The sequence below is a fragment of the Eucyclogobius newberryi genome, unplaced genomic scaffold (genome assembly GCF_026437365.1).
Source record: "Eucyclogobius newberryi isolate DKJ021-1_F unplaced genomic scaffold, fEucNew1.0.hap1 SCAF_8, whole genome shotgun sequence".
NCBI lineage: Eukaryota > Metazoa > Chordata > Actinopteri > Gobiiformes > Gobiidae > Eucyclogobius > Eucyclogobius newberryi.
The window spans coordinates 6259306-6285134 of record NW_027316500.1 but is presented as its reverse complement, the minus strand read 5'-3'; the positions used below and the strand labels follow the sequence as shown (position 1 = coordinate 6285134).

At 38.8% G+C, this 25829-nt stretch overlaps 1 protein-coding gene across 2 annotated transcripts in view; it reads left to right on the top strand.

Moving 5' to 3' along the window:
- The first annotated feature begins 3291 nt into the window (after positions 1–3291).
- LOC140351318 (myoferlin-like) overlaps positions 3292–25829 on the top strand; it is a 30060-nt gene continuing 7522 nt past the window's right edge. For both annotated transcript variants that reach the window (XM_072437105.1, XM_072437103.1), the window contains exons 1-33: positions 3292–3450; positions 3738–3793; positions 3872–3963; positions 9873–9981; positions 10064–10160; positions 10667–10836; positions 12973–13101; positions 13181–13243; positions 13333–13383; positions 13507–13537; positions 14707–14822; positions 15167–15293; positions 15376–15479; positions 15556–15624; positions 15756–15799; positions 15876–15958; positions 16034–16060; positions 16156–16271; positions 16628–16741; positions 17356–17533; positions 17654–17778; positions 17854–17960; positions 18468–18663; positions 18733–18888; positions 19984–20115; positions 20199–20362; positions 21016–21130; positions 21771–21873; positions 21965–22104; positions 22171–22335; positions 23645–23723; positions 24505–24582; positions 25181–25362. In XM_072437105.1, coding sequence (XP_072293206.1) covers positions 3363–3450; positions 3738–3793; positions 3872–3963; positions 9873–9981; positions 10064–10160; positions 10667–10836; positions 12973–13101; positions 13181–13243; positions 13333–13383; positions 13507–13537; positions 14707–14822; positions 15167–15293; positions 15376–15479; positions 15556–15624; positions 15756–15799; positions 15876–15958; positions 16034–16060; positions 16156–16271; positions 16628–16741; positions 17356–17533; positions 17654–17778; positions 17854–17960; positions 18468–18663; positions 18733–18888; positions 19984–20115; positions 20199–20362; positions 21016–21130; positions 21771–21873; positions 21965–22104; positions 22171–22335; positions 23645–23723; positions 24505–24582; positions 25181–25362 — 3606 coding nt within the window. In that variant the 5' untranslated portion in view covers positions 3292–3362. The remainder of the gene's footprint in view (positions 3451–3737; positions 3794–3871; positions 3964–9872; positions 9982–10063; positions 10161–10666; positions 10837–12972; positions 13102–13180; positions 13244–13332; positions 13384–13506; positions 13538–14706; positions 14823–15166; positions 15294–15375; positions 15480–15555; positions 15625–15755; positions 15800–15875; positions 15959–16033; positions 16061–16155; positions 16272–16627; positions 16742–17355; positions 17534–17653; positions 17779–17853; positions 17961–18467; positions 18664–18732; positions 18889–19983; positions 20116–20198; positions 20363–21015; positions 21131–21770; positions 21874–21964; positions 22105–22170; positions 22336–23644; positions 23724–24504; positions 24583–25180; positions 25363–25829) is intronic.

Below are 25829 nucleotides of genomic sequence, written 5' to 3'. Positions count from 1 at the left end.
AATAATAATTAAGGAGCACCTTGAACATATTTTAATTGACAACAGACAACAAGTTATGCTATATATCTCATTTCTGCATTATTTACACAAACCATGAGGCAAAGGTATTGTTTGCCTCACCGAGTGAATTTTTACGGCGGTTTTTTAATGAATCTGCAAGCCTAAAATACATTTCAGAAATACATTTCATACATTATCCAGAATATGGAAGTACAGAGCATATCATCAGAGTGTTTTGTTTTTTATAAACAGAGGGACAGTAGGACACGTTATCTGCATGCACCAGCACAGTTTGTGAGGCATTATACTGTGCTCCAAGAGGCAGAGCGAGGTGCTGCCTCATCGCCCCTCATCCTGTATCTGAACGGTAGTTACAGGACATGCGGAAATTCTGATGTATAGAAAATTATTGTTCCATATTGGATTTAAGGGAAAGGTTGTTCAAAATACATATCAGATGACAAATATTAACACTTATTATATTTCATAAGAAGGTTTTTTTTCTCAGGTGAGGCCTCCTCTGAATGCACGTCACTATTTATACACTATAAATAGATAAATAAATAGCAATTCTTTATCATAATAAAGTTCAATCAGTCAAGTTTATACATATATATATATTTGGTCAATTCAAATTTGATAGTGTAAATGACTTGAGCTGTGTCATATTCAAGCACAGCGAGTGTAAAATGTAAAATGCATATAGTAAGATTCCCTGAGCTCAAACCAAAAAAGAGGCCTGTTTATTTAGGCCGTGGCTGGAGAGCCGCGGCACGGTCAAATGGCCGTGCAGTTTCAGGGACCGCGGCATTTCCCTTATAGATAAGATAAGATAAGATAAGATATTCCTTTATTGTCCCACATGGGGAAATTTCATTGGTGCAACGCAGGTAGATACAGAGGTAGATACAGAAGAACAGATCACTTATAGGAAGTCTGAAAAACACTTTCAGTAGAAGATCTCCTATAAATAAATAAAAACTCCCATAGACAAATAAATAAATAAATAAATACCATTGCATGTGATCCCGACAGTAATTGCACATGAATATGTGTCACGACAGCACATAGATTGCACATGAATTTCACAGTAATTGCACATGAATTGCACATGAATTCCAACAGCAATTGCACATACGACAGAATTGCACATCAGTATTAGGTTAGGTCAGTATTGCGACGGGATAACGTGACGATCTTCGGGTAAGACTGTTGTCCGCAGTTTCATGAGTTCCTCCTTTGTGGAAACGCGGTACGGCGCCGGCCGGGGGGCGGGGCCGGAGCCGGGGGGCGGGGCCGGAGCCAAAACACATCGCAACGACACGACGAAAACACTCAATCCAGCCGAATAAAGTCAAAACAAGTTAATTTAAAGCGATTCCAGTGCGTGTCCAGATCGTTCGTGAAGTTCCTCTTTCATATAAACGTGTATATAAACGTGTACCGACGACACGCCGTACTTTAGCGCGGCCGGAGGGCGCGGGGGGGGGGGGGGGGGGGGGCTGGTGGGCTCGCTCGGAGCTAGCTCACGTCACAACAACGCAACGAACGCAACGAAAAACGCTCAAATCCAGCCGAAAAAAGTCAAAAACAGTTGAATTAAAAAACTATTCCAGCGCGTGTCCCTATCGTACAGTAAAATAGAAAAAATATACTATTTACAAAATATAGGAGATAAAGCACAATAAGTGTGAGAAAGAAGAGAGAGCGTTTACACCGGGCTGCCAGCTGTACCAGCGCCTTATGACGATAAGCCTATATAGCCTGTTATAGCCTCATGGCTAACCCTAACCCTAACCCTAACCTTAACCCTAACCCGAACCCTAACCTGAACCCTAACCTTAACCCTAACCCTAACCTTGACCCTAACCTTAACCCTAACCCTAACCTTAACCCTAACCCTAACCCTAACCTTGACTCTAACCTTAACCCTAACCCTAACCTTAACCCTAACCTTAACCTTAACCCTAACCCTAACCCTAACCTTAACCTTAACCCTAACCTTAACCCTAACCCTAACCCTAACCCTAACCCTAACCTTGACCCTAACCTTAACCCTAACCCTAACCTTAACCCTAACCCTAACCTTGACCCTAACCTTAACCCTAACCCTAACCCTAACCCTAACCCTAACCTTAACCCTAACCTTAACCCTAACCCGAACCGTAACCTTAACCCTAACCTTAACCCGGCGCGGTCTAAAACGCGGTCAAATAGCAGCGCAGTTTCAGGAGCCGCGGCGCGCGCCCGGCACAAGAATAACATGGCAGTTTCGACCGCGCGCCGCGGCTCTGCAGACACTCCCGTTTATATAAGCTGAAGTAAACTGACATGAACTCACCTCTATGATCCTGTTGTGCTCATTGTAATGACGAGTCTGCTCATTCAGCCTCTTCAACAAAAATGTATTTTCTCTTTTCAGATGGTCATTTACGACCCGAGCCCGAGCAGCTGCCATTGTTCTGAAGAGCTTTTTGTGATGAGCATGTGGTAGTGGAATCTTCCCAGTAAAGTAAACAGCTGTCTGGATATGAAAAAGAAAAGTAACACAAATAAAGCTATTTTAAGAGCAACAATCTATTATTAATCACATAGCATACAGAAGAAAACACTTTTTGTCTGTACCTTTTTGCATTAACGTTAAAAGCTAGCATAATTACCACGTTTAGCATAACATTTGTATTTAACAAATTTAGCCTGCACTTGAACTTCGGTTCTCTCATTAGTTGCATACAATTAAAACAAAGTATTCCTATAATTCAAACACATTTAAATGTGTGGACATAAAATAAAGATGAAATAGCCTGAAATAACTGGAGGTCAATGTGGCAATTAAGTGGAATTACTTTTGCTCTGTTTCATTTGCAGTTAGAAATAGCTTCGAGCTGTACTTTAAATGTATAAAACATGTAATGTCAAAGGAAAAGTGTCAAAAACATACAGAATGGCGCATTTACACATTTAGATTTAAACCGTGGTAAAATTGTTACTTGAAATACGAAGACAATTTTATGTTTCACCACCAGATGTCACTGTTCTATAAGCTACATTACTGTTATAACGGAGGAGGAAGAAAAACAAAACAAATAAAAAACGTACTTTGTAGAAGTAAAATGATAGTTGTGTAAATATGTTTTTCTGTTCTTAATGAATATTGTTTTGCTTTTTTGCAGACAATGCAGTTGCACACAGGAGGACTCATCGGTGTTCTCACAAAACAACAACAACAACAACAACAACATCTCCTCCTCTTCCTCAGTTCCTCTGCCCTGGCTGCTGTCGACTGGCTGGGACTGGCTGGCTGCACTCACTCTCTGTGGAAAATGCTCAATCTGTGAGAAATAAAACCAAACTTTGCCAAAATGCTGCGAGTCACTGTGGAGTCTGCCAATGGAATACCTAAAAAGAAACTTGGAACTCCTGATCCAATTGCTGGGGTTTTATTCAAGGGTAAGAAATCTGACTTTCTTTACATTTACATTTCCTTTATTTCATTTCCAGTAACCTTAATCCGAGTATGTGACAATCTCCATAAACTACTATATAGAGCATCTTTTGTTTATGATTCATCGCAGCGTGTCCTTAAAAGGTCAGGTATCCACTTTACAGTCTGTCTGGCCTGGGCAATTGTAACAGCTGCTTTTAAGCGTAGTTCAGCTTAAGTACCATTCATTCTAAGAAACAAAACATTACCTTTAGGATATGTATTGCTACAACAGTTGTTTTTGTGTTTGCAGGTGAAAAGAAGAAAACAAAAGCAGTAGACAACCAACTGAATCCTGTTTGGAATGAGGTATAAAGTGGAAATATGGAATAGTCTTTTTATTGTATTAAGTGTAAACTATTCTTTGTTTTGTTTTTTTGTGAATAGCTGCTGGAATTTGACCTTAATGGCTGTCCATTGGATGCATCATCTTTTGTTGACGTGGTAGTGAAAGACTTCGAAACACTTGGAAAAGACAAGTAAGTGCTAAATAAACTAACTTTACATGTATCGGCTGCATTGGGATGTGGTAAGTCTTAAGCTAAGTGAAACCACCAAGCTTTACCTAAATGCTACTTACAGGAAGGACTTAATGTGACCCTGATATATAATTAGTTTGTGGCAAAAGTTGTTTAAGTTCAGTTGAAAGTAAAAAAAAGAAAAGAAAAAATAACTTCAAAGTAGCTTAAATGTAGGTCAAATGTCCTCATAAATATACAAAACACATGCACACATACTATCAGAAGTACCTGTAGTAGAAGTAGCAATGAAAGTAGCAGCAGTGCATAATAAAGTACTGTACATACACATAGCACATAGCATTATTTCTACTTGAATAAGGTTTTGAATAAACTTAAAAAATCAAAATGTCCAAACAAAAAGACAATTTCTGATTTTCATAATAATACACTTTATTCCTAATGATCTATCTACAAGCCATCAGTCACCATATTTTAACCTTTATTTGGTTGAGAATGCATTTACAAAGGCTCGATATACAATAGAAATAATCGTTTGACTAGTCGACTATTAAAATAATTGTTAGTGACCACCATGTATGGATCCTTTCCCAACGTTTGGCTACACATACACTACATTTTCCATTTCTCACTGTTTGGACTTGTGCTAACTCACTTATTTGTCTTGTCCAAGAAAGAATGTTCTAACTAATGTTTCAGTCAACTTTATCTGCGCCTAACCCTTTGAATGTCTTATAACTCAGTAGGTTCTTTATTTTTTCATTACACTAACAACATTTCCTCATTTCCCTGGCTGTAAAGTCATAATTATTTTAGGGAAGGCTCTTGGCAATGTGTGGTGGTGATGGGTGGGGGGCGTTTCAGTCACGCAGGCTCTGGGATAGTTCCCCTTGTTGCTGCCTGTTAGTGAGGGCTGAGCCACAAAGCATGCGCTGACTTGTCGTCACTTGCAATCAGCCCTTTATGAGAAACAACATCCTTTTAATCCACACAATAGGGGACGAAGAAGTTCAGTGTGATTAGAACACAGTAGGAAATTGAATGCTGAATGTTTTTGCACTGTGCAAAGAGAGATTGTGAGCTTATAAAACATGTACACTTGGAAAGGGAGGTGGAAGTTGTAGAAGTTCATTGAGATGGGGCAGGAGATGTGTTTTAAGTGATGTAGTTGGATTATAGGGGGTAAAATGGGACTGGGCACTACTTAAATGATCAGGTTAAACATTTGTGAATTGACTTTTTGGGATTCCTTTTTGTAGTATTTTCCCAGAGCTTGAATCACAATTCCTATTTTTATCATCTCCATCATCTGCGAGTTCATACTTCACTGTCATTGGTGGAATCCGCCTGTCAATCACTCAGAGCATGACAGACGCTGACCAGTGCGAGGAGTTTGAGGGGAAAATATCTGTGTTTTAGTTTTACCTGTGTTAAGATAAGATAGCCTTTATTTGTCCACACATGGGGAAATTTCTATGTTGCAACGCAAGTAGATACAGAGGAAAAGGACTGATAACTTATAGGAAGTTTTGAAAAAACACTCTTAATAAATGAACTCTTATAAACAAAAACTCTTATAAACAAAACTCCTATAGACAGAACCTCTCATATCTTAATAGGGAATGGAGGGAAAAAATAAAGATATCAAAGCCGCGGTAGCGGCAATGATGGCTCTCGCCACCCGCGCGACCGCCTTCCCGCGCGACTGTTGTTGTTGTTGTTGTTGTTGTTGTTGTTTTATGGCGGTTGGCATCCGAGTGTTGCATTACCGCCAGACTTTATTCCTTAGACTGTTGTTGCTGTTGTTATTGTTTTATGGCAGTCGACATCCGAGTGTCGCATTACCGCCAGACTTTATTCCCTAGACTTTGTCGTAGTCCTAAAAGTTCCTCTTCCAGTGCTTTGACCTCCAGCGCTTTGACAAAGTCCAAGAGGTCATGAGATGCCTTTGTTATTGTATCCTATAGAAGTTCTTCCTCCCCTCAGACTTTGTCGTAGTCCTTAAAAAATATTTTTCCATTGCTTTGGAAGTACAAAGCCCATGAGGTCATGGGACGTCTTTGTTGTTTTATCCTTTAGAAGTCCTTCTTCCATCACTTTGGCGTTTCTAGGCCCATGAAGTCAAATCGCGTTAGAACATCCTCTTGCTCCTCATCCTCGGCGGTTTGATCGCGATTGCCCCGACACTGCATTCTCTTAGACTTTAGTCTTAATACTTTATTCTTTAGACTTTATTCTTTAGACTTTGTTCTTTAGACTTTGTTCTTTAGACTTTGTTCTTTAGACTTTGTTCTTTAGACTTTATTCTTTAGACTTTAGACTTTGACTTGATTCTTTAGACTTTATTCTTTAGACTTTGTTCTTTAGACTTTATTCTTTAGACTTTATTCTTTAGACTTTATTCTTTAGACTTTGTTCTTTAGACTTTATTCTTTAGACTTTATTCTTTAGACTTTATTCTTTAGACTTTATTCTTTAGACTTTATTCTTTAGACTTTGTTCTTTAGACTTTATTCTTTAGACTTTATTCTTTAGACTTTATTCTTTAGACTTTGTTCTTTAGACTTTATTCTTTAGACTTTATTCTTTAGACTTTATTCTTTAGACTTTATTCTTTAGACTTTATACTTTGGACTTTATTCTTTAGACCCCCTCCTCCCTGTTCCTCCGTCACGCCGCTAATGCTGATGCTAACGCTAATGCTAAGACCTTGGCACGAGAGGAAATGTTCCATCAAAATAAAAGAGGAAGAGGAAGTAAAGGCATCAATTGCGCCCCTGCTGGCCAATTGTGAAAATACACAAAATCTGCAATTCACTTTTTCTCATAGCGTCTCGAGGAGAATATAATCCATGAGTTTCAAACAAATCAGACAATGTAGAGTAAATGTGTTACATGGGTATTTATTATTTCTATTCAGACCATAAAAATGTAACATAGTGAGTGAAATATGAGCTCCGTAGATATTCCATTAGGCGTGACTTGTCCTTGAAAAAATAGGGAATTAAGCCTTTTTTGAGGGCGTGTTACGCGGAGACCGTGAAGAATATCAAAACATTTTTGAATATTTATTACATTTCAACGTCCATCCATCCATCCATTTTCTACCGCTTGTTCCCTTTCGGGGTCGCGGGTGACTGGAGCCTACCCCAGCAACGTCTTTAGATGCAAAAAAAAGTTGTTTTGAGCTCGATCGTACAAAAAACCTATGACAAGTACGATTTAGAAAAAAAAAAGTCAAACGTGGCGGTGCCACTTTGATTTGACATGGCTGACTTCCTGTTTATCATAGAGCGATGCTGCCAGTTGTGTTTTACTCGTCAAAGGTCAGAGGTCAAAGGTAGCTCTATCACTGTCCCAAGTTTCATGTGCCTAGGCCAAAGATTAAGCGTTTCATGTTTTCTCTTTTTTGAACCAGTCGGCACTGTTGCGACGGGCGTTCTCGCAACCTCCATTTTATTTGAGTTTGGGCCGACCCGATCGTGTCTATGCGCCTAGTTGTGGCAAAATGACCATGAAAGAATAAGAATATAAGAGTAAGTATAAGAATAAGAATAATGGTTCTCGCCTCCCGCGCGACCAGAAAATAAAGAGGAGGAACTACAAAAATGGAGTGAGACTACAAAATTACCCGGGCTACAGAGTGGAAACGCATCAAAAATCTTACAATCTCCCTCCCTCTCTCTCTCTCCCTCTCGAGTTGTGGCAGAAAGAATAAAGCCTAAAGAATAAAGTCTAAAGAATAATAATTCTAATGCGGCACGAGAGGAAATGTCCCATCAAAATAAAAGCGGAAGAGGAAGTGAAGGCATTTATTGCGCCTCTGCTGGCCAATTGTGAAAATACACAATATCTGCAATGCACTTTTTTCGAGGAGAATATAATCCATGAGTTTCAAACAAATCAGACAATGTTGAGTTTTTCACACAATGGGTATGGGGCGCTATAGAGTAAATTTGTTACATGGGTATTTATTTCCAATCAGATCATAAAAAGGCATTAGTGAGTGAAATATGAGCTCCGTAGATCAATTCCAATAGGCGTGACTTGTCCTTGAAAACCCTGAAAATTAAACCTTTTTTGAGGGCGTGTTACGCAGAGACCGTAAAGAATATCAACATTCTTTTGAATATTTATTAAATTTCAATGTCTTTAGATGCAAAAGGTGTTTTGAGCTTGATCTTTATAGCTTTTTATAACTGTATCATCCAGGCCTTTTACCAAATGTAAAAAGTATTGCTTATTCTGCTCCTAATTCTACTACGCTCTTAAATAGTTTTACTCTTGAACATTTTAAAGTCAAACTGTTTACTCAAAATGTTTTATTTCTGTTTTCTTAAAGTCATTTAATCCTATTCTCCAAGTGAGAAGATTTATGTCACTTTCTTCCATTTATTTACCTTCCGTTGTTTAAAATAGTAGTCTGGTTTGAAGCGTTCAGACTGATAGTGCGGCTTAAGGATCATTAAAGTGACTGTGGACTGGAAAGCTTTAGTCCAAGGCCTTAAGCAACACAAACGTTTGAGTTTTTGGTGGTTTTGTTTATATTGGGCACAGAACGCCCAGTGCATTGCTTTGACAAAAGCTAATAGTTCCCATCTGTACTCTTAGAGCTAGTTTAAGCAAGTGTATATATTTGGCCCAGCCCAGTCATATATTTTCATAGAGTTTATATAGTTTGTTGATATCACTCATTGTCATTGGTGATTCATTATGAACAAATGTCAGATTCATTCTTCACTTTACACATAACTGGTGGTTTCCATGGTTTGGCAACACAATATTGTGCCCACAAAGATCATTTCAATCCACAAAGAAGTGAAAATGGGAAGTTAAAAAAACATGTTGCAGCTGTATCTATCTACAGTATTGTCAAGTAATTGTGTAATTTAAGCCCATGATTTATGATTTACTGTGGATGTTACAGTTTAAATAATGGCTCTGTTTGGTGCAGGGGTCTGCAACCCGCGGCTCTGGAGCCGCATGTGGCTCTTTCACTGTGGCTTTTGAAAATAATTAACACGCATTTAAATAAAATGTATTTTGTTTTAGTTCATTTGTTTTTAAAATGGGATTCTAAATTTCAAGATTATGGTGATCTTGTAACATCTAAATAAAACATGACAAAAAAGATATCGCTCTTAAAATGTCATAACTGCCAATCTGTGCCTTCCAATAGTGGGCAATTTACGCGCAATTTCTCAAACTTTTTGAACCCCAAGTAGGACAACTATGAAAGATTCTAAGAAAAGTGTTTGAAGAAAAAGAGAGTTCAATCCAAAGTCTTTTTTTTGGAGTTCAAAATATTTGTATAAAATACACAAATGCAATTTTCTTCTCTGCTGTCGTTCCTTGATTTAATTATTAAATTGAATTGATTGAAATGCAGCACAGTTTATACATAGCATAAAGGCAAAAAAACAAATACTTATATGAACTGTTATTTCATTTAAAATGTCAAAAGGGTTTTGTGGCTTCCGGTGTTTCCTTTACTGTGGAAAATAGGTCCAAATGGCTCTTTGAGTTGTAAAGGTTCCCAACCCCTGGGACATTAGTGGGATAGAAGTTGGTTGAAAAATGAAATCCAGTTCTGAGTTCTAGAAAGAAATCCTCCACATATTTGTCAGTTCAGTCAATCATTCAACAAAATAGTTGTTGACATGTATTTTTATTTGTCAAATACATGTTATTGTGAAAATTAGATGAGCTTTGGCCTTTGTTTGCATTATATTCAACAGTAATAGATTTACCTTTACACTCATGTACTGTCCATGTCCAAACAGGAAGTAAAACATGCATAAACTACCTACAGTACCTACTTCACATAAGGAGTCCATCCTGTCATATACACTTGAACGTCTCTGACTGTACAAACTGTGTCAACTCTATTTTTCTAATCTGTTTTTCAGGTTTATTGGTTCTGCAAAGGTTTCCCTGAGAGAACTGGTCAGTGGTCAGGTGAAGGCCCTCCCCTACACCAATGTGCCATTGATCAATGAAAAACAACAGGCATTTGGGGTAAATATTGTTAGTGTATTGAAAAGAGAAACATCTGATTATTTCAGAAAAACTAAATGAACACCTCTTTTTAATTTTAAAGGCAACAATAAATTTGCTTGTTGGATATGAACCACCTTCCCACTGCTCTCCAAACATGAACGATAATGCTGATGGAGACATTTCCAACGTGGATGGAGGTAATTTCAATGTGTAGTCAGTAAAGCCTTGGTTTGGTCAAGTTTTTGAAAGAGAGTCTGGTAAATAAAGACATTTCCATTTTAGTTTCAATACATAACTCTTAACTCAATATTTTAGTAATAAACAGTCATGTTGCATATTGTAATCTTTTCCCTACTAAATGAATACAATGATCATGAGGCAAATATTTTATTTCATTAATAATTCCCTTAATAATATAAATAAGGAAAATCATTTATTTGATTATTTCATTCTTTGCGTTTTGCTAATTGTGACCATTCAAATTTGATTTATATTTGATTGCAATACATCTTGCGGCTCTAATAGTCAGATTATATAGTTAATTACTCAGAGTTAGTTATAATTGATGGAATTGGTCCAGTTTTCAGCCACCAATTTTAATTCTGTTTGCGTTGGGTGAGGGTTGATAAACTTCCGTTTCAAGGAGTTCTGATGAAATTTGGATTTACTTTCTATGTTTCTTTTGATTGTCATTGTTTGGTAGACCACACAGTGGAGGGCGATGAAGGGGACTCAGATGCAGATGGAGGGGTCGGGGTTACGACTCCAGGTGTAACCGCTCTGTCACACCAGCCCGGTAAACCCAGCCACAAACCAGTGCGACTCAGCGGAAAGAGGCACAGGGCCTTGGCCAATAAACCTCAGGACTTCCAGGTACAAGAAATAAATGAAAACCACTCAGATACATGTGAGTGTTTATTTAATACATATCATACATTACACCCATCCATTTTCTACCGGTTGTTCCCTTTCGGGGTCACGGGTGACTGGAGCCTATCCCAGTGACTTCGGGCCTTAGGCGGGGTACACCCTGGACAGTGGCCAACTTGTCGCAGGGCCAATTTAGAGTCACCAATTTTACCTAACACATGCATGTCTTTGGACGGTGGGAGGAGCCGGAGAACCCGGAGAGAACCCACGGTAACACGGGGAGAACATGCAGACTCCACCCAGAGAGATCATGTGATGTAGGTCTGGTCCGGGAATCGAACCCATGATCTCCTTCTTGGGAGGCAAGAGCGCTAACCGCCTTTGCCACCGTGCACCCCATACATTACACCCACTTAGCATTTTTGATGAAGCCTAAATGCTATATAAATGTTTTTCTTCTCGATTTTACTGGACCAATACTTGGAAAAATGTTGACTCTATAGTTTTTCATTTTATCTACAGATTTATTACATGTTTTTCCACAAATTATACTTTTTGTAAAACTCAAATACAATTTTGAGACAGTATATTTTAGTTCCTTGTAACAGACAAAGCAAACAAACTTTTCACTTTAACGCCAGTTGCCTGCCCACCTTAAAACTGGCGTAAAGAGGCTGGACTTGGCCTCTGGAGGCTGGAGTGGGATGTGCCAGTCCATATATGGTGATAGTGTTTGATCCAATGACATTCAAAAGCACCCCCTGTGGGAGATGTTTGTCATGCCTCATATACAGGAAATGAAAGAAGTGAGCAATAAGATTGTTTGATTTCCCGTTTTTCACTGTGCTCCCAAAATATTTATAAAATAAATATAATAAAATATTGAAATGCTGCCTCGGAGAATTGTTTTTTTGTTTAATTCACCTTAATTTGTTTTTGCGCGAAGCAGGCTGCTCGGACTAAACCCAGACAAGAACATGCACATCTCTGCTTATAAACTCCACTTGTAATCCATAAACAAGGCAGGCAGCAGCAGAGCTTCACAAGAAGTGAGACCTTTGTTCACGCACCTCGGGCTGTAAGAACAAAACGACGTCATGATGTCATTTTGTTCTCACAGTCTTTGTTGGTCAGTTTTCACAGTTGGTTCTTGACACATCAGCTGAGCAGAAGTTTGTTCGGCGAGACTTTCCTTCAACTAGGATCTGCTTGGCTAAACCATTGGTTTTCAAATTTACACATAAAACACTTTCTTATTCTCAAAACCTTTAATGCTGAAAGCATGCGCTCTCTCTCGCATGTCCGCGCTTCGCCCGAATCATTGCACTTTGCGTGTTTAAATTCAGTTCCTCATTTGGCTCGTTTCTCTATGAATATGTAACTGATTGAAATAAAACATTAAGCATTTTGGAGCTTAAAATACAGAGAACAGGTTTGCTCTGTCTCCTCTCTCCACAATGTTAGTGAGCTGGTTTATCTGTTTCCTGCACGTCTGACCTATTAGAACAAATGGACCAGTTTTACGCTGAGACTGGGAAAGGATTTTGGGTGAATGTGTTTCCCAAATAGACGTTCCACACATGAGTCAGCACAGTCCAGTCTAGTCCTGACCGCGCAGGTGTCCAACACGGGAGGTAGAAGTGTCCAGCAAAGAGCTTTAAGAGCTTAAGTGTGTAACGGCGCTGCGCTGTTTACGTGAGTGGGAGAAAAATACCCACGTAAAATTTGATTGTATTCATTATTCTATAGCTAATAATTTGTGTTATTTATGCCCATGAATGTTGTTTTATTATGACTGTCTCGTCCATATGAGGATAGTAACATGACTCCAGTGCATTAGTTTTGAAGTTTATTAGTTATGATTCTGGCCACTCCCAGAATGCACTAGACCACGCCCTCAAGTTGCTTCACTCCACCTCATATTTTGGCATAATCACACCTCTTGTCTAGAATTCCTCGCCCTGCGCTGTCATCAATTGCGCTGACTGCAAGATGTGGTGAAATTTGACCCGAATTTGACCCTTAGAGTACTTGATGATAGATTGAGCAAATTTGTCTTCCATGGTTATTAAAATCTGATCAGTATCCACACATTTGATGTTTGCGCAGCTGACCCACTCTTTCTGTTATGTCTGACAGATTCGTGTTCGAATAATTGAGGCCCGACAGCTTCCTGGTAACAACATAAAGCCAGTGGTGAAAGCCAGTGTGTGTGGACAGACCCACAGGACGAGAATCCGACGAGGAAACAACCCTTTCTTTAATGAGGTACTATTCTCAATTAGGAAATACAATTAGACATACAATAAGTAAAAATAATTAAACAAAATGCGTCACTTTTTTCCAGATGTTTTTCTACAATGTGAATATGCTTCCCTCAGAGTTGTTTGACGAAAACATCATTCTGAGGGTTTGTTCAAATATGCTTTGTTTTAAAACCAAGCAGGGTCATTATAATGATAACCATGACTACATAAGCTTTACTTCTATGTTTGACAGGTTTATGACTCCTACTCCCTTAGATCCGACTGTCTAATGGGAGAATTCAAGGTGGGTCTTTGTTATTCCAAGAGGAGTGTGTGTTTGTTTTTTTCCAAGCGCTGATATCGATATTAAAAAGGATTCTTTGAGAGTAGTGGACTGTTGATAATGCATCTTTTCTCTTCACTTTAGTTGGATGTTGGCTACATTTATGATGAACCTGGTGAGTTCATGTGTGGTTTGTCAATTATCATATGGCACATTATATCACTCAATACAAATCTAACTCAATACCAGCGGTTGTAATGAATAATATCACTACTGCTCTAAAAGTTACAACCAAAGGGCCAATTTGACATTTCAAACTGTAGAAAAACATTTATTATTATTACTCACTGACACCCATAACATCATCAACGAGATTGTTGGCTTTTCAGTAGTAAGGATACAAATGATTTGGACAGCTTTTATGAATATAACAGTTGTAAATACCAGCTGTAATAAGTCTGTAATTAAAATACCCAGCAAATAATAAATTATGAGATATATATGTATACTGCTTATTGCTAACACGGTACACTTATTAACATCTAACTAGTTGCGTTCATATAAGTGGTTAACTCAGTGTTACTTAACTTAACTCAGTCTGTGTCTTATATTGCATAACATTATTCTGCTGCTGCTTAAAAAAGCATTACAATATTATTTATCTTTGAAATCAGATTGTATTTCATAACGCTTATTGAATTGAGCGTTTCCCTGTGATCTACAGCCCTATAAAGATGTGTTAAAGGGGACATATGATGCAAAATCACCTTTACTGAGTTTTTAACCTTGTTACAACGGTGTTTCCGCATTATTAGTTTACTCAAAGTTGTGTTTGATTGATTCCTGCATGTTTGAGTAATCCTGTATTGTCCTGCAACTGAGGCTCGAGTGCTCAGAACATTTCTGTTTTCACCTACCCCCTGTCCCCGCCCACATCCCTGTACTTGCTGTGATTCACTGAAAAATGAAGACTGAGTGACACATGTAAGGTTCTAAAATGTCACATAGCCACTTAAAACACACTTGTTACTGTGAGATGTCACTACGAAGAGGCGGGGCTTATCAGTTCTGCAGTTTCGAACAGGAAGTCAATGGACCTGTTAATATTATTAAGCCGTTCTAGGTTAATATTGCAAATTATAATGAACCAGAATATAAAATGTTGATCTGCTTATGTTATAGTTCAATTCAAAGTACCTGAAAAAAGCACAATATGTCTGATGAATATGTTAAATTTACAGAACTTTAATTGTTTTTCATCGGTAATAAACATTACAGCCATAACATATTTCTGTAACACTAAATAATTATAAACATTATGATATTTTCCATGTCACTGTGTAGGTCATGCTGTGATGAGAAAATGGCTGCTGTTGAGTGACCCGGATGACGCTACATTGGGGGCCAAAGGTTACCTCAAAGTCACCCTGATTGTCGTGGCCACTGGAGATGAACCTCCTGTACAGTAACACACACACACACCACACACACACACGCACACACACGCACACGCACACACACACACCACACATACACACACACACACACGCACACACACACACACACACACACCACACACACACACGCACACACACACACACACACCACACACACACACGCACACACACACACACACACACCACACACCACACACACACACACACCACACACACACACACACACACACACACACACACACACAGACACACACACACACACACACAGACACACACAGACACACACAGTAGTGTTCTATTAGCAACTATATATTACGCTGAATGATCTTGTTCTGTTTTTTACTCAGTCTGAGAAGCGGGAGATAAACGAGGAACAGGACGACATAGAGAGTAATCTTCTGGTTCCAGCCGGAGTCACAATGAGATGGGCCACACTCATTTTGAAAGTCTACCGCGCTGAAGATATGCCTCAGAGTAAGCAAGAAAATCATTAAAATACTAAAGATATTTTCTATGTACTAATTCTACATGATCATTTTCTATCATTTTCATTTAGTGGATGACGCCTTTTTTCAGACAATGAAACATGTTCTGGGTGGAGAGGTAGACAGGAAAAACCTGGTAGATCCATATTTAGAAGTCAGTTTTGCTGGAAAGAGGGTAAGAAAAGTAGTTCACAATTTAAAAGCTCTAGTTTGACAGAAAATGTTGCTGAATCGATTGATTTCTTTTTAAGCTACGCACCAAAATAATCGAAATAAATGCAAACCCAGAGTGGAATCAGCTTGTCAATCTTCAAGTTAAGGTATAAAAATCATCGTAATGTTTTGAGCTTTTTATTACAATTAATCTTTATTCTACCAAATACCCATGAAAACTTAAGCAAATTATTTATTGTATTGATTATATCTAATAATTGAATATGTCTTGATTTAGTTTCCCTCTATGTGTGAACGCATTAAGCTCACTATATATGACTGGTAAGTGGCAAATATTACTGTACATAGAAAAAGTGATTTCTAGGTATATCCCATAATGAATACTTTTTGTTGCTAGGGATCGTGCAACAAAAGATGATGTCATTGGAACAACATTTTTAAATCTGAGCAAAATGTCCTCATCTGGCGGAGAAGTTGAAGGTTTTTGTTTATTTTACGTTTCTTTTTTACATGTTTTGACAATATAATGACTATGACTGATATTTCTTGTTTTAGACTCAAACAGCGCCACTATGTCTGAATGTAAGTATAATATGCTCTGCTGCTCTTCTTTTATGAAAACGTGTTGCATAACTGTAACTGTGTAATGTTCAAATCATTTGTTTACTTGTTTACAGCTCAATCTGAGGTTGGGTTTCTTCCTGCATTTGGCCCCTGCTATGTCAACCTGTATGGAAGCCCCAGAGAGTTCAGTGCTTTCGGAGACCCATATGAGGAACTGAACTTTGGCAAGGTAACAGTTCACTTATAACAGTTCACTTATCCACATGTGGGTTCCGGCTCCAGGCCACAACAGCAAATACTCCAAACAACAAATACAAAGACCAATGTGTGTGTGTGTGTGTGTGTGTGTGATTGTGCGTGATTGTGTGTGTGTTTCTGTGTGTGTTTGTGTGTGTGTGTGTGTGTGATTGTGTGTGTGTGTGATTGGGTGTGTGATTGTGTGTGTGATTGTGTGTGTGATTGTGTGTGTGTGTGTGTGATTGTGTGTGTGCGTGTGATTGTGATTGTGTGTGTGTGTGTCTGTGTGATTGTGTGTGTGATTGTGTGTGTGTGTGTGTGTGTGATTGTGTGTGTGTGTCGTTGCAGGGAGAAGGCGTGGCCTACAGAGGCAGAGTCCTGGTGGAGTTGTCCACACAGCTGGATGCCAAGCTTGATAAGTCTGTGGAGGACATCTGCAGTGATGACATTCTGGTCGCTCAGGTTTGCACTCCGACATTTTAAATTGAAATGTTTAGGAAAAGTAACTGTATTAACTCAATAATATGTAGAACTAAAGACACGGATGTCATTTCAATAGTTTTGGTGAACACGGAGGGTTGTCGTGGGTGTTGTGGGCAGATGGAAGGAGAGCATAGAGAGTGCATTTATAAGAATCCTCTTTCCCTCAAATTTAACATTTTAAAGGACACATATGATACAAAATTTACCTATTTGAATGTTTACATTTTGACGCTTGTTTCATTAATCCGGTTTAAAAAGTCTTCTCCCTCCGAGTGTCAAAAATGTCTGAATTTCTCCGATATCTTGCAATGACATGGCTCCAAGATCTTCTGCTCTGTTTAAGGCCATAAATAAATCATCACCAGACCTATCCTGAACATTTCTGCCTCACAATTATGATAGCAAGGACTATACAAATAATGATTGTCCATGATATCCAAATGGAGAGATTATTAGTGGACACTAGGACAGTACAGACCATCATTGTGCTTCCCATAGATCTACAACAGCCTCTATCTTAGTCAAATCATTGTTTTGTAAATAAACTAAAGCTTTGACCAACTGTTGAAATGTTCTGTGCACATTTTTTCCAGAAATACCAGCGCAGAAGACGGTTCTCTTTATGCGCGGTCTTCCACAGCGCATGCATGCTCCAAGAACCCGGAGAGCCCATCCAGTTTGAAGTGAGCATCGGAAACCACGGCAACAAGCTGGACTCCACCTGCAAACCTCTGGCCTCCACCACACAGTTCAGCTTTGCAGTTTTTGATGGTACAAAAACACACACATTATTATCATCACCATAGCATTGTTATCTCGTAGTCCAGGTGGAGGCTTTGTTGATAGTGACACCCTGAGCTTGTGGCTGTATACTTACGTTGTGCCTCACAGGTAATCACTACTATTACCTTCCATGGGCCGACACAAAGCCAGTGGTGATCCTCACGTCATACTGGGAGGACATCAGCCACCGTCTAGACTCAATAAACCTGCTCCTCTACATCGCGGACAGACTGGTACGTACCATTCCACCGATTCAATCTATTCAATTCATCATTTCAGAATCAAACAAATAATCTTATTTGATTTAGGAGTCCCATCTCACATCTTTAAAGATCGCCATCTTAGCCAAAGTATCAGAGACACGCCTGGCAGAGATTTGGCTCAAGTTGATCGCTCACTTGATTGATGACCTTGGGTAAGGATATGACCGGTTCCACAAAGGATGTAAATGTATAATGTATAATTCTTCGCAACTTCAAAGGTAAAATTTTTATTACACAAAAATTGGTACCACTTTATAACTACACCTTAATACACCTTAATAAAGTACTTAATTAAGGGTTAGAGTTAAGAGTTAGGGTTGAGGTATTAAGCCTGAATCATTCTTAACAAACTATTAGTTCATTATGAATTCCGTCTTTGTTTATGTTTTATTAAAGGCTAGTAAAATTGTAAAGTATTAGTACCCCAAAATCAAATGTGTAAAATTAAATTCTATATAGCCACAATGTATTTATTTTGATATTTTATACTGTGTGTTATACTGTGAACGTCTCACACACTTTTGGCTTGTTACTGTATGCTGTCCTGAACACATGATGGTTTTATTTATGAGTGTTTCCCCAAAAGATTTATGTTATTATATTCCACACACATTGCTAAAAACCTTTAGTCACACTTACTATACTATATATTGTTCCAGCAGTGTCCAGTTACCGGTGATGGAGGGGCAGCAAAATTTGACCACGTTGGATTTGCAGTTGAAAGGTTTGCGTGACGCTGCTCTGGAGAACATCAGGCAGAAGGCAGGTTGCATGAGGCAGGAGGCCACCGATATCAAGGCGACCATCGCTGACATCGAGGATTGGCTGGACCGAATCAAGCAATTAGCAGAAGAGGTCCGGTGAATTATATTGTTGACTGTTCTTAAGCATAAAACGTAACAGTTTGCCTCTCTGATTCCACAGCCTCAGAGCAGCCTGCCAGATGTAATCATTTGGATGTTGAGAGGAGAGAAGAGGGTGGCCTATTCACGGATCCCGGCCAATCAGATTCTGTACTCGAGCTTCAGGGAACAAGCGTGCGGGAAATACTGCGGAAGAACACAGACTATCTTCATGCAGGTACAGTTTGACTCCTACGTAACATTTAAGGGTTACAGCAGTGGAAAGTTACAAAGAACAAACGTAAAAGTACTGCACTTTATTATACGTTTAGCTCTCTGTACTTTACTTATGTCATTTATACAGTTCTACTTCCCGAGAGCATGTTTACTTTCTACTTGAACTGGACTGAAAAGTAGAAAGTGCTTTTCATGGTTCGAAGTTATTGTTTATTAGCACGTTCATGGTGACATCCTGCTTAAAGGTTTGGAGTTGAAGCCCCAGCTTTGAGCAAAAAAATATATACCGGTACATACAGTTCACTAGAAAAATAAATAAATATATATTTGATTCTCAAAATGTCTGTGAAATACTTTATCCTTGAAGTACATTTTTAAGCATGTACTTAAAAACCTGTACTTAATTCGATTTTTAAATGCTCTACTTGAGTATTTGTTTTACTTCCTCCTCCCTGAAGGGTTATTAACACAGTATTCTGTTTCCTGACAGATAACATGTTTAGCTGTCTAAAAGAAAATGTTTAAAAAAATACTCCACCAGCGCAGTCTAGAAAGAAATAGGTGAACTATAAGCACAGGACAGAATAGTGCAGCTCTTTTGGTTATAGTTTGAACAGAAACATTAAAAATTTTGACTTGAAAATGTCAATTCGATGCCATTTCACATATTATGTTTCTAAATCTTCTTTATTTTTGACATAATTTATATTTTAATACTTCACCAATGTTGTCTACATGACTTAGCAGAAGCAAATTCCTAGTTTGTAAATTTAGTAGTAATACAAGATTGAAAACAGAACTTAAAAACACGCAGGAACAACTATGATATTATTATTAAAGGATATATTGAGCTTTTCCAAGGTACTTAGTATTGAACATAAGTAGATCATGGTTTTGTTCACTGTAAACCACAATATTGATCTAAAAGTCCCTAGTAATAGAAACATGTCCATTGAACTGATAAGGCCAAAATACAACTTTAAGCAAACTAATGATAAGGAGGTTGTAAGGTTAAACGCTCATGGAAGTTGATTTTGCCTGTACTGCCCCTTTAAACCTCTAAACTTGAACTCTTACCAAAACTGTTGATGTCCAGTACCCCATGGATAAAAACAAGGGCATAAAGATCCCAGTCCAAGTGCGTCTCAACATGTGGCTTGGCCTGTCAGTCCACGAGAAGAAGTTTAACAGCTTCTCGGAGGGGAACTTCAGTGTTTATGCTGAACTGGTAACGTACAGTACATACATTATACAATTTAGCCCCATTGGCAAGTTTTCCCGTTTTTATGCACTCTCTCTCTTTTATTGCAGTATGAGAACCAAGCCAAGGTGATTGGAAAATGGGGAACAACAGGGCTCGTTGGGCGCCATAAGTTCTCAGACGTGACGGGCAAAGTGAAACTCAAACAAGAGCGCTTCCTGCCCCCTGTGGGATGGGAGTGGGTGGACGACTGGTTTGTTGACCCAGAGCGATGGTATGTTCAGCGCTGTAACACAACCCCCTTTTCATTTGTCAAATGGTGTTGATGTAGTAGGTCATGATAACATAGCCTAATGTAGGGTGTGACAGTGACTAAGCAGTTAGCACTCGCGCCTCACAACAAGAAGGTCTGTGGTTCGACTTCTGTGTGGAGTTTGTATATTCTCCTGTAAAAGGTCAAAAAATAAATACAATTGAAAAAACACTGTAGATACCCATGTACTTAATGCAATATAAAATATCAGTGTTAGTTTTATTCTTTATAATCCTAGTCTTGATATTTGAACACCTTTATCTCTCAATCTAAAAAGACAATTAGAAAAACAATTGAAAAATTGGCCACAAACAATTCAAAACGTCATTCAATTTTCAAACTTTGTTTCTAAAAGTATTTTGCTGGAATTTTACTGTTTTAATGTTTAATGTTTTCCCGAATTCCTTCCATATCCCCTTCCTTAATTTCTCCAGTGTTTTCATTCTTGAACTTGAACTTTGCCGTCCAGTTTCTGTGCCCTTAAGGGGCAAATTTGGACGAATGCTCAAACCGTAGGATCCGCGCCACAACAACGCTCAAAATGCTTTGACGCCGCGGTGTGAACGCCCCTTAACATAGCTGTAGTCTGACTCACATTCCCTATCTTTCTCCAGCTTATTGACAGAAGCTGACGCTGGCCACACAGAGTTTACAGATGAAGTTTTTGAGAATGAGACACGTTTTCCTGGTGGAGAGTGGAAACCTGCTGCAGAGCCTTTCACAGATGTGGTATGACAGGATAACATTCTCTGCTATACACAAACAGTGACTGTATAATATTTCACATAGCTCAGGAAAGATAACATAACACAGGTACAGCAGTGAACTGCAGTGGTCTTGCCTGAGCAGCCAGTCCCAACACGTTTTGACAGACTACTTTACAAAACCGTGATTGTCTGGGATCCAACCCAGTCGCTCCAATTTCCAAAGGGAGTGATTGACAGGCGGATTAACCAATCAGACAAACGCATTGTCCGTCCGTGTCTAAACAAACATGGTGGATTACGAGTAAAGAATAAAAATAACACAGGCGACTGAGAAATGTTGCTGACTTCTGCTGAGTCAACAAGCGTAAATCTGAGGTAAAGGAAGTTGTATATTTTGTTCTGAATGGTCCGAAAATATTTGAGAGATGTCTTCCGCATTTGAGAGACACGTGACACAAATTACCGGCGGTGGTTGGACCGGTTAATGCTTAGAGAGTTTTTTGGACGGCCCCTAATGGTCCGAATCCAGACCGTTCTGCATTTGAACATAATGTGGGAGGGACTGGCTGGCCAGGTAAGCGGTGATCAGCAGTCACAGTATTTAGACGCTCAGCCACTTAAGGGTACTTGAACATTTTTACTATTGCAAAACGTTTGTATAGAACGGAGAAAAAGCCCAAAGCTTCCGAGAGTTTGAGTGTCCACCTGGATGGATGTGGGAAGATGAGTGGACCTTCGACACCAACAGAGCGGTGGATGAGAAAGGTGAGGCTATTTATGAGTGAAAGACATCACTCACAGGTGATAGTATTCCTTCTAGTTAATGGGTAAATGTGCTTTTCTTATCCAACTTAAGGCTGGGAATATGGCGTTACGATCCCTCCTGATGACAAGCCCAAATCCTGGGTCGCAGCAGAAAAGATGTACCACGTCCATCGTCGAAGAAGACTTTTTCGCAGAAGGAAGAAGATCTCTGATAAAGTGGCCACGACAGAGGTAAAGTTTGTATATGCAGATTTGTAGTTAAATAGTTGGTAGTTAAATTTGATTTATTTTTTACAGAGGAGGGATCCAGGAGAAGGTTGGGAATACTCATCGCTGATTGGCTGGAAGTTTCACAGGAAGGAGCGCTCTACTGATATTTTTCGCCGGCGCCGCAGGAGGAGGAAAATGGTCCCATCGGATTGCATCGGAGCTTCTGCCATCTTTAAACTAGAGGGGGAGCTAGTGAGTAATTATGTAATCAGGAAATAACAGTCATTTGTCATTCAGAGTTCAATGGTTTGAACTCTGAATGACAAATGACTTTCTACATTGACATATAGAAAGTGGTAAAGTTTGAGAATGTTACAATAGCTGAGTAGTTTATATATTTTTTCCCTCAGAGTTTGACATTTGATTCAAAATTGCAGCTGGAGGGACAAAAACAAATATATATGTGCAAATACATCACCTTTAGTTCAATGATGTCAGCAAATTAAAGTGTTTCTTAGTAGGGCTGTACGATATTAGAAATGGTTGCAGTATGGCTCTTTATTATTACCATATCAATATTTTTTGCAATATTTGTATATCGTTTTTAGCACAATAACATCAGTTATATCAAAACAAATAAGTTCATGCCTATTCATGGGTCCAAAGTGATGTCACACACTCATTCTTACTGCCATCTTGAGGATAAAAGTCGCATGCTCACTGTGGGCTTGGCCAGCTAACGGTCTCAAAACAAAGGATTCCTCTTCTGAAACATCCTCAAAGACCAGTGGTGTGCGGTCAGTGCAATCAAGGCAATCAATGATTGACCAATAAAATCTAAAATTACCCTCATTGCTGCTGCTGAATCTTGGCTGAACTCACAATGTCTTTTAGTGGCCACTCCAGACTGAGGCTCTAATGCTAGTTTAAATATTATTGTGTGGCTATGCTAATAAAGGTTAGCCTGCAGACAGTTTTAAAGAGCCTAACAGCCAACTGTCCAGGTGTTGAGTTTTAGGATCAAACACAATGTCTGTGCTCTTGAAAGCTGCTTTTAAGTGTCAGCGACTCGCCGCTGTAGATACGGATCAAAACATCCGATGTGCTGTTTTTCATGCGGAGGCAACAGTATGCGGCAATGTCTTTAACATGGTAGTGACAACAAATAAGTCACATGACTGAAACTCCATCATAACAAAAACAAAACTTAATCAAGGCTTATTTAGACTTAATAACGAAAAGCCTTCTTCAATGTTTTCCTTTTAGAAACTTTATATTTCTATCTGACATTGTTGTTATTGCGATTGCTACGTTGATTATTCTCTCAGCCAAGTAATGATACAGGAAAAATTGTGATCGTGGGTAGTCATAGTAACCATCATTTGTTAAGCCCTCTGACTCACATCCTCATTTCCACTATTTTCCTACATGAGCCTTTCCCGGCAGCATCTGTTAGGAAATATGTATAGTGAATAGTTCTGCATTTTAAAGTGAGTAATTGATGGGGAAATCAATGAGACATTGACCTAGAGCTGATTTTCCATTACTCTGCTGTTCACAGGGGGTTGATGTGGACGAAAAGACCAGCAAAACAGGTGGTGCCTCTGCCAACACACCCACAGTTTCCTGCCACTTAAATAGTAAGTGCAAGGGGCATTCCTGATGATGATTAAACAGTTTGTCCCTATAGACCATTTCCCGACTGACTGATTTGAAGGGATATGGACAAGCTCATTGTTCAAAGGACCTATAGTATGCAAAATTTACTACGGTGAAGATGTTTTAGAATATTCTAACTTCATTGAAAACTTTCTCAGAGTTGTGTTTTTTTTTTTCATTCACACATTTTTGAGTATTCCTTTATTTTTAGGGTTAGGGTTAGTCTTTATCTCCAAAACTCAAAATGCTATTCTTCGCCTCCGTTGAACTGCTCTAAAATAAAAAAAACTCTAAAATAACCTTTAGCGGTATGTCGGTGTAATCCCTCACTCGTCCAGGCGTGTTCCATTGTAGAAAATGGTACTCAGAGTAGATACCTTTAGCGGTATCTTTTTTATTTTTGTAATACGCTTTGTTCAGTTGAGATTGTCACAGAAAGTTTCCAATATAGAAGTGAAAAAGTTTTAATGAAGCTAAAACAATAGCTTAGGCATTTGTGTGCCGCACGCACAGCCTCCGATCCATCAGCAAGTCAGTATTACTCATTAATGACATCACAAGATGGAACAGATTGTTTTCAGTCTGAGAGAAGAACACTGCCTAAATATGCAGGATTTACTGTATGTATTAAAAGAGTGTGAATGAAACAAAACATAACACAAATTCAAGTATGTTTTTGATGAGGAAAGTACAGTATAACATTGATTAAAACAAATGTGTAATAAAGGTCCTTTAAAATAACTGTGTTCAAATGTTGTTTAGGTTCCCACCGCTATCACCTGAGAGTGTACGTCTATCAAGCCAGGAATCTCTGTGCCATGGACAAAGACAGCTTTTCTGGTAGGATCATTTTATTTTTTGAAAAGGTGAGGTGTAGTCAATAGTCCTCAATACTGTTCTAGGATTTTATATCATTGTTACAGATTTGGAGCAGGTGTCTATATGTTTTTGAAGAAAAAAGCGAACAGAAAATCCACAAATGTTAAAGCTTATCTTACATTTTGTCTTGGATTGGGTCCACAAATTTGACATATCAAGTTTGTGCCTTAAAATACTTTAATCTGACAATAGTGACACTTCATTATTGAATAAGAACACTTTTTCTTTTTCATGTGGATAGGCCCAAGAATCACAGCCATATTAACCATAAACCAGGTCAAAACATTTGGATTATTTGAATGGATTCATTGAGCTACCTGGCTTATTTTAAAATGGGGTGTTCAGAATGTTATTATGTTACATGAACCCAACTTATTATCTGGCTGAGACCCAATTTTACCTATAAGATACACTTGAATATTAATTTGAATGTTTACTGCACAACTTCCTTAGAAATCTAATGTAAGTAAACCTGTATGTACGAAAGGAGCGATTTGAGAATAATTACAGAGTACACAGATTACCTTGAATGCTAAATGCTTGTTGTTCTTCATATCAGATCCCTATGCACATGTGTCATTTCTACATGTAAGCAAGACTACAGAGGTCATCAGAGCCACTCTAAACCCAACCTGGGACCAGACACTCATCTTTGAAGACATCGAAATATATGAAGACCCCAAGACCATCGTCCACAATCCCCCCGATGTGGTCCTGGAGCTCTATGATCGCGACCAAGTGGTGTGTGATTTCACTTTAGGATGGCACATGCAATTAGACCTGTTTTTAAGTGCAATACCAACTTGAGAATGTGAATTAGGAAAGACACTTCACCAGTGACGTGCGGTGAGGTTCAGGGCGAGTGAGGCACCAAAAAAACATTTGGGACAAGCAGGAGTTGAACACACTTTCTCTTGTGTTCAAAGCCGTGTTGCTCACCATTAGGCTGTGTTCAATAAGTGACATCAGTGCTAGATATATAGCTCTGTCTAAAACAACCCGTTCAACTCCGGTGTAGGTCTTTCTTTAGTTATAACCTCTTGCTTTGCTTGAAAATCCAGATTTTTGAAACGTTTTAACTTGGAAATGTAATCGTCCAGATTCTACAAACACAATAATAACAAAGAAGATAGTGAAACCTGTCCACACACGGCCGGGCTCAGGAGCATGCGCCTTCCTGCGGTGAACTCTGAGTGAACTTTTACTGC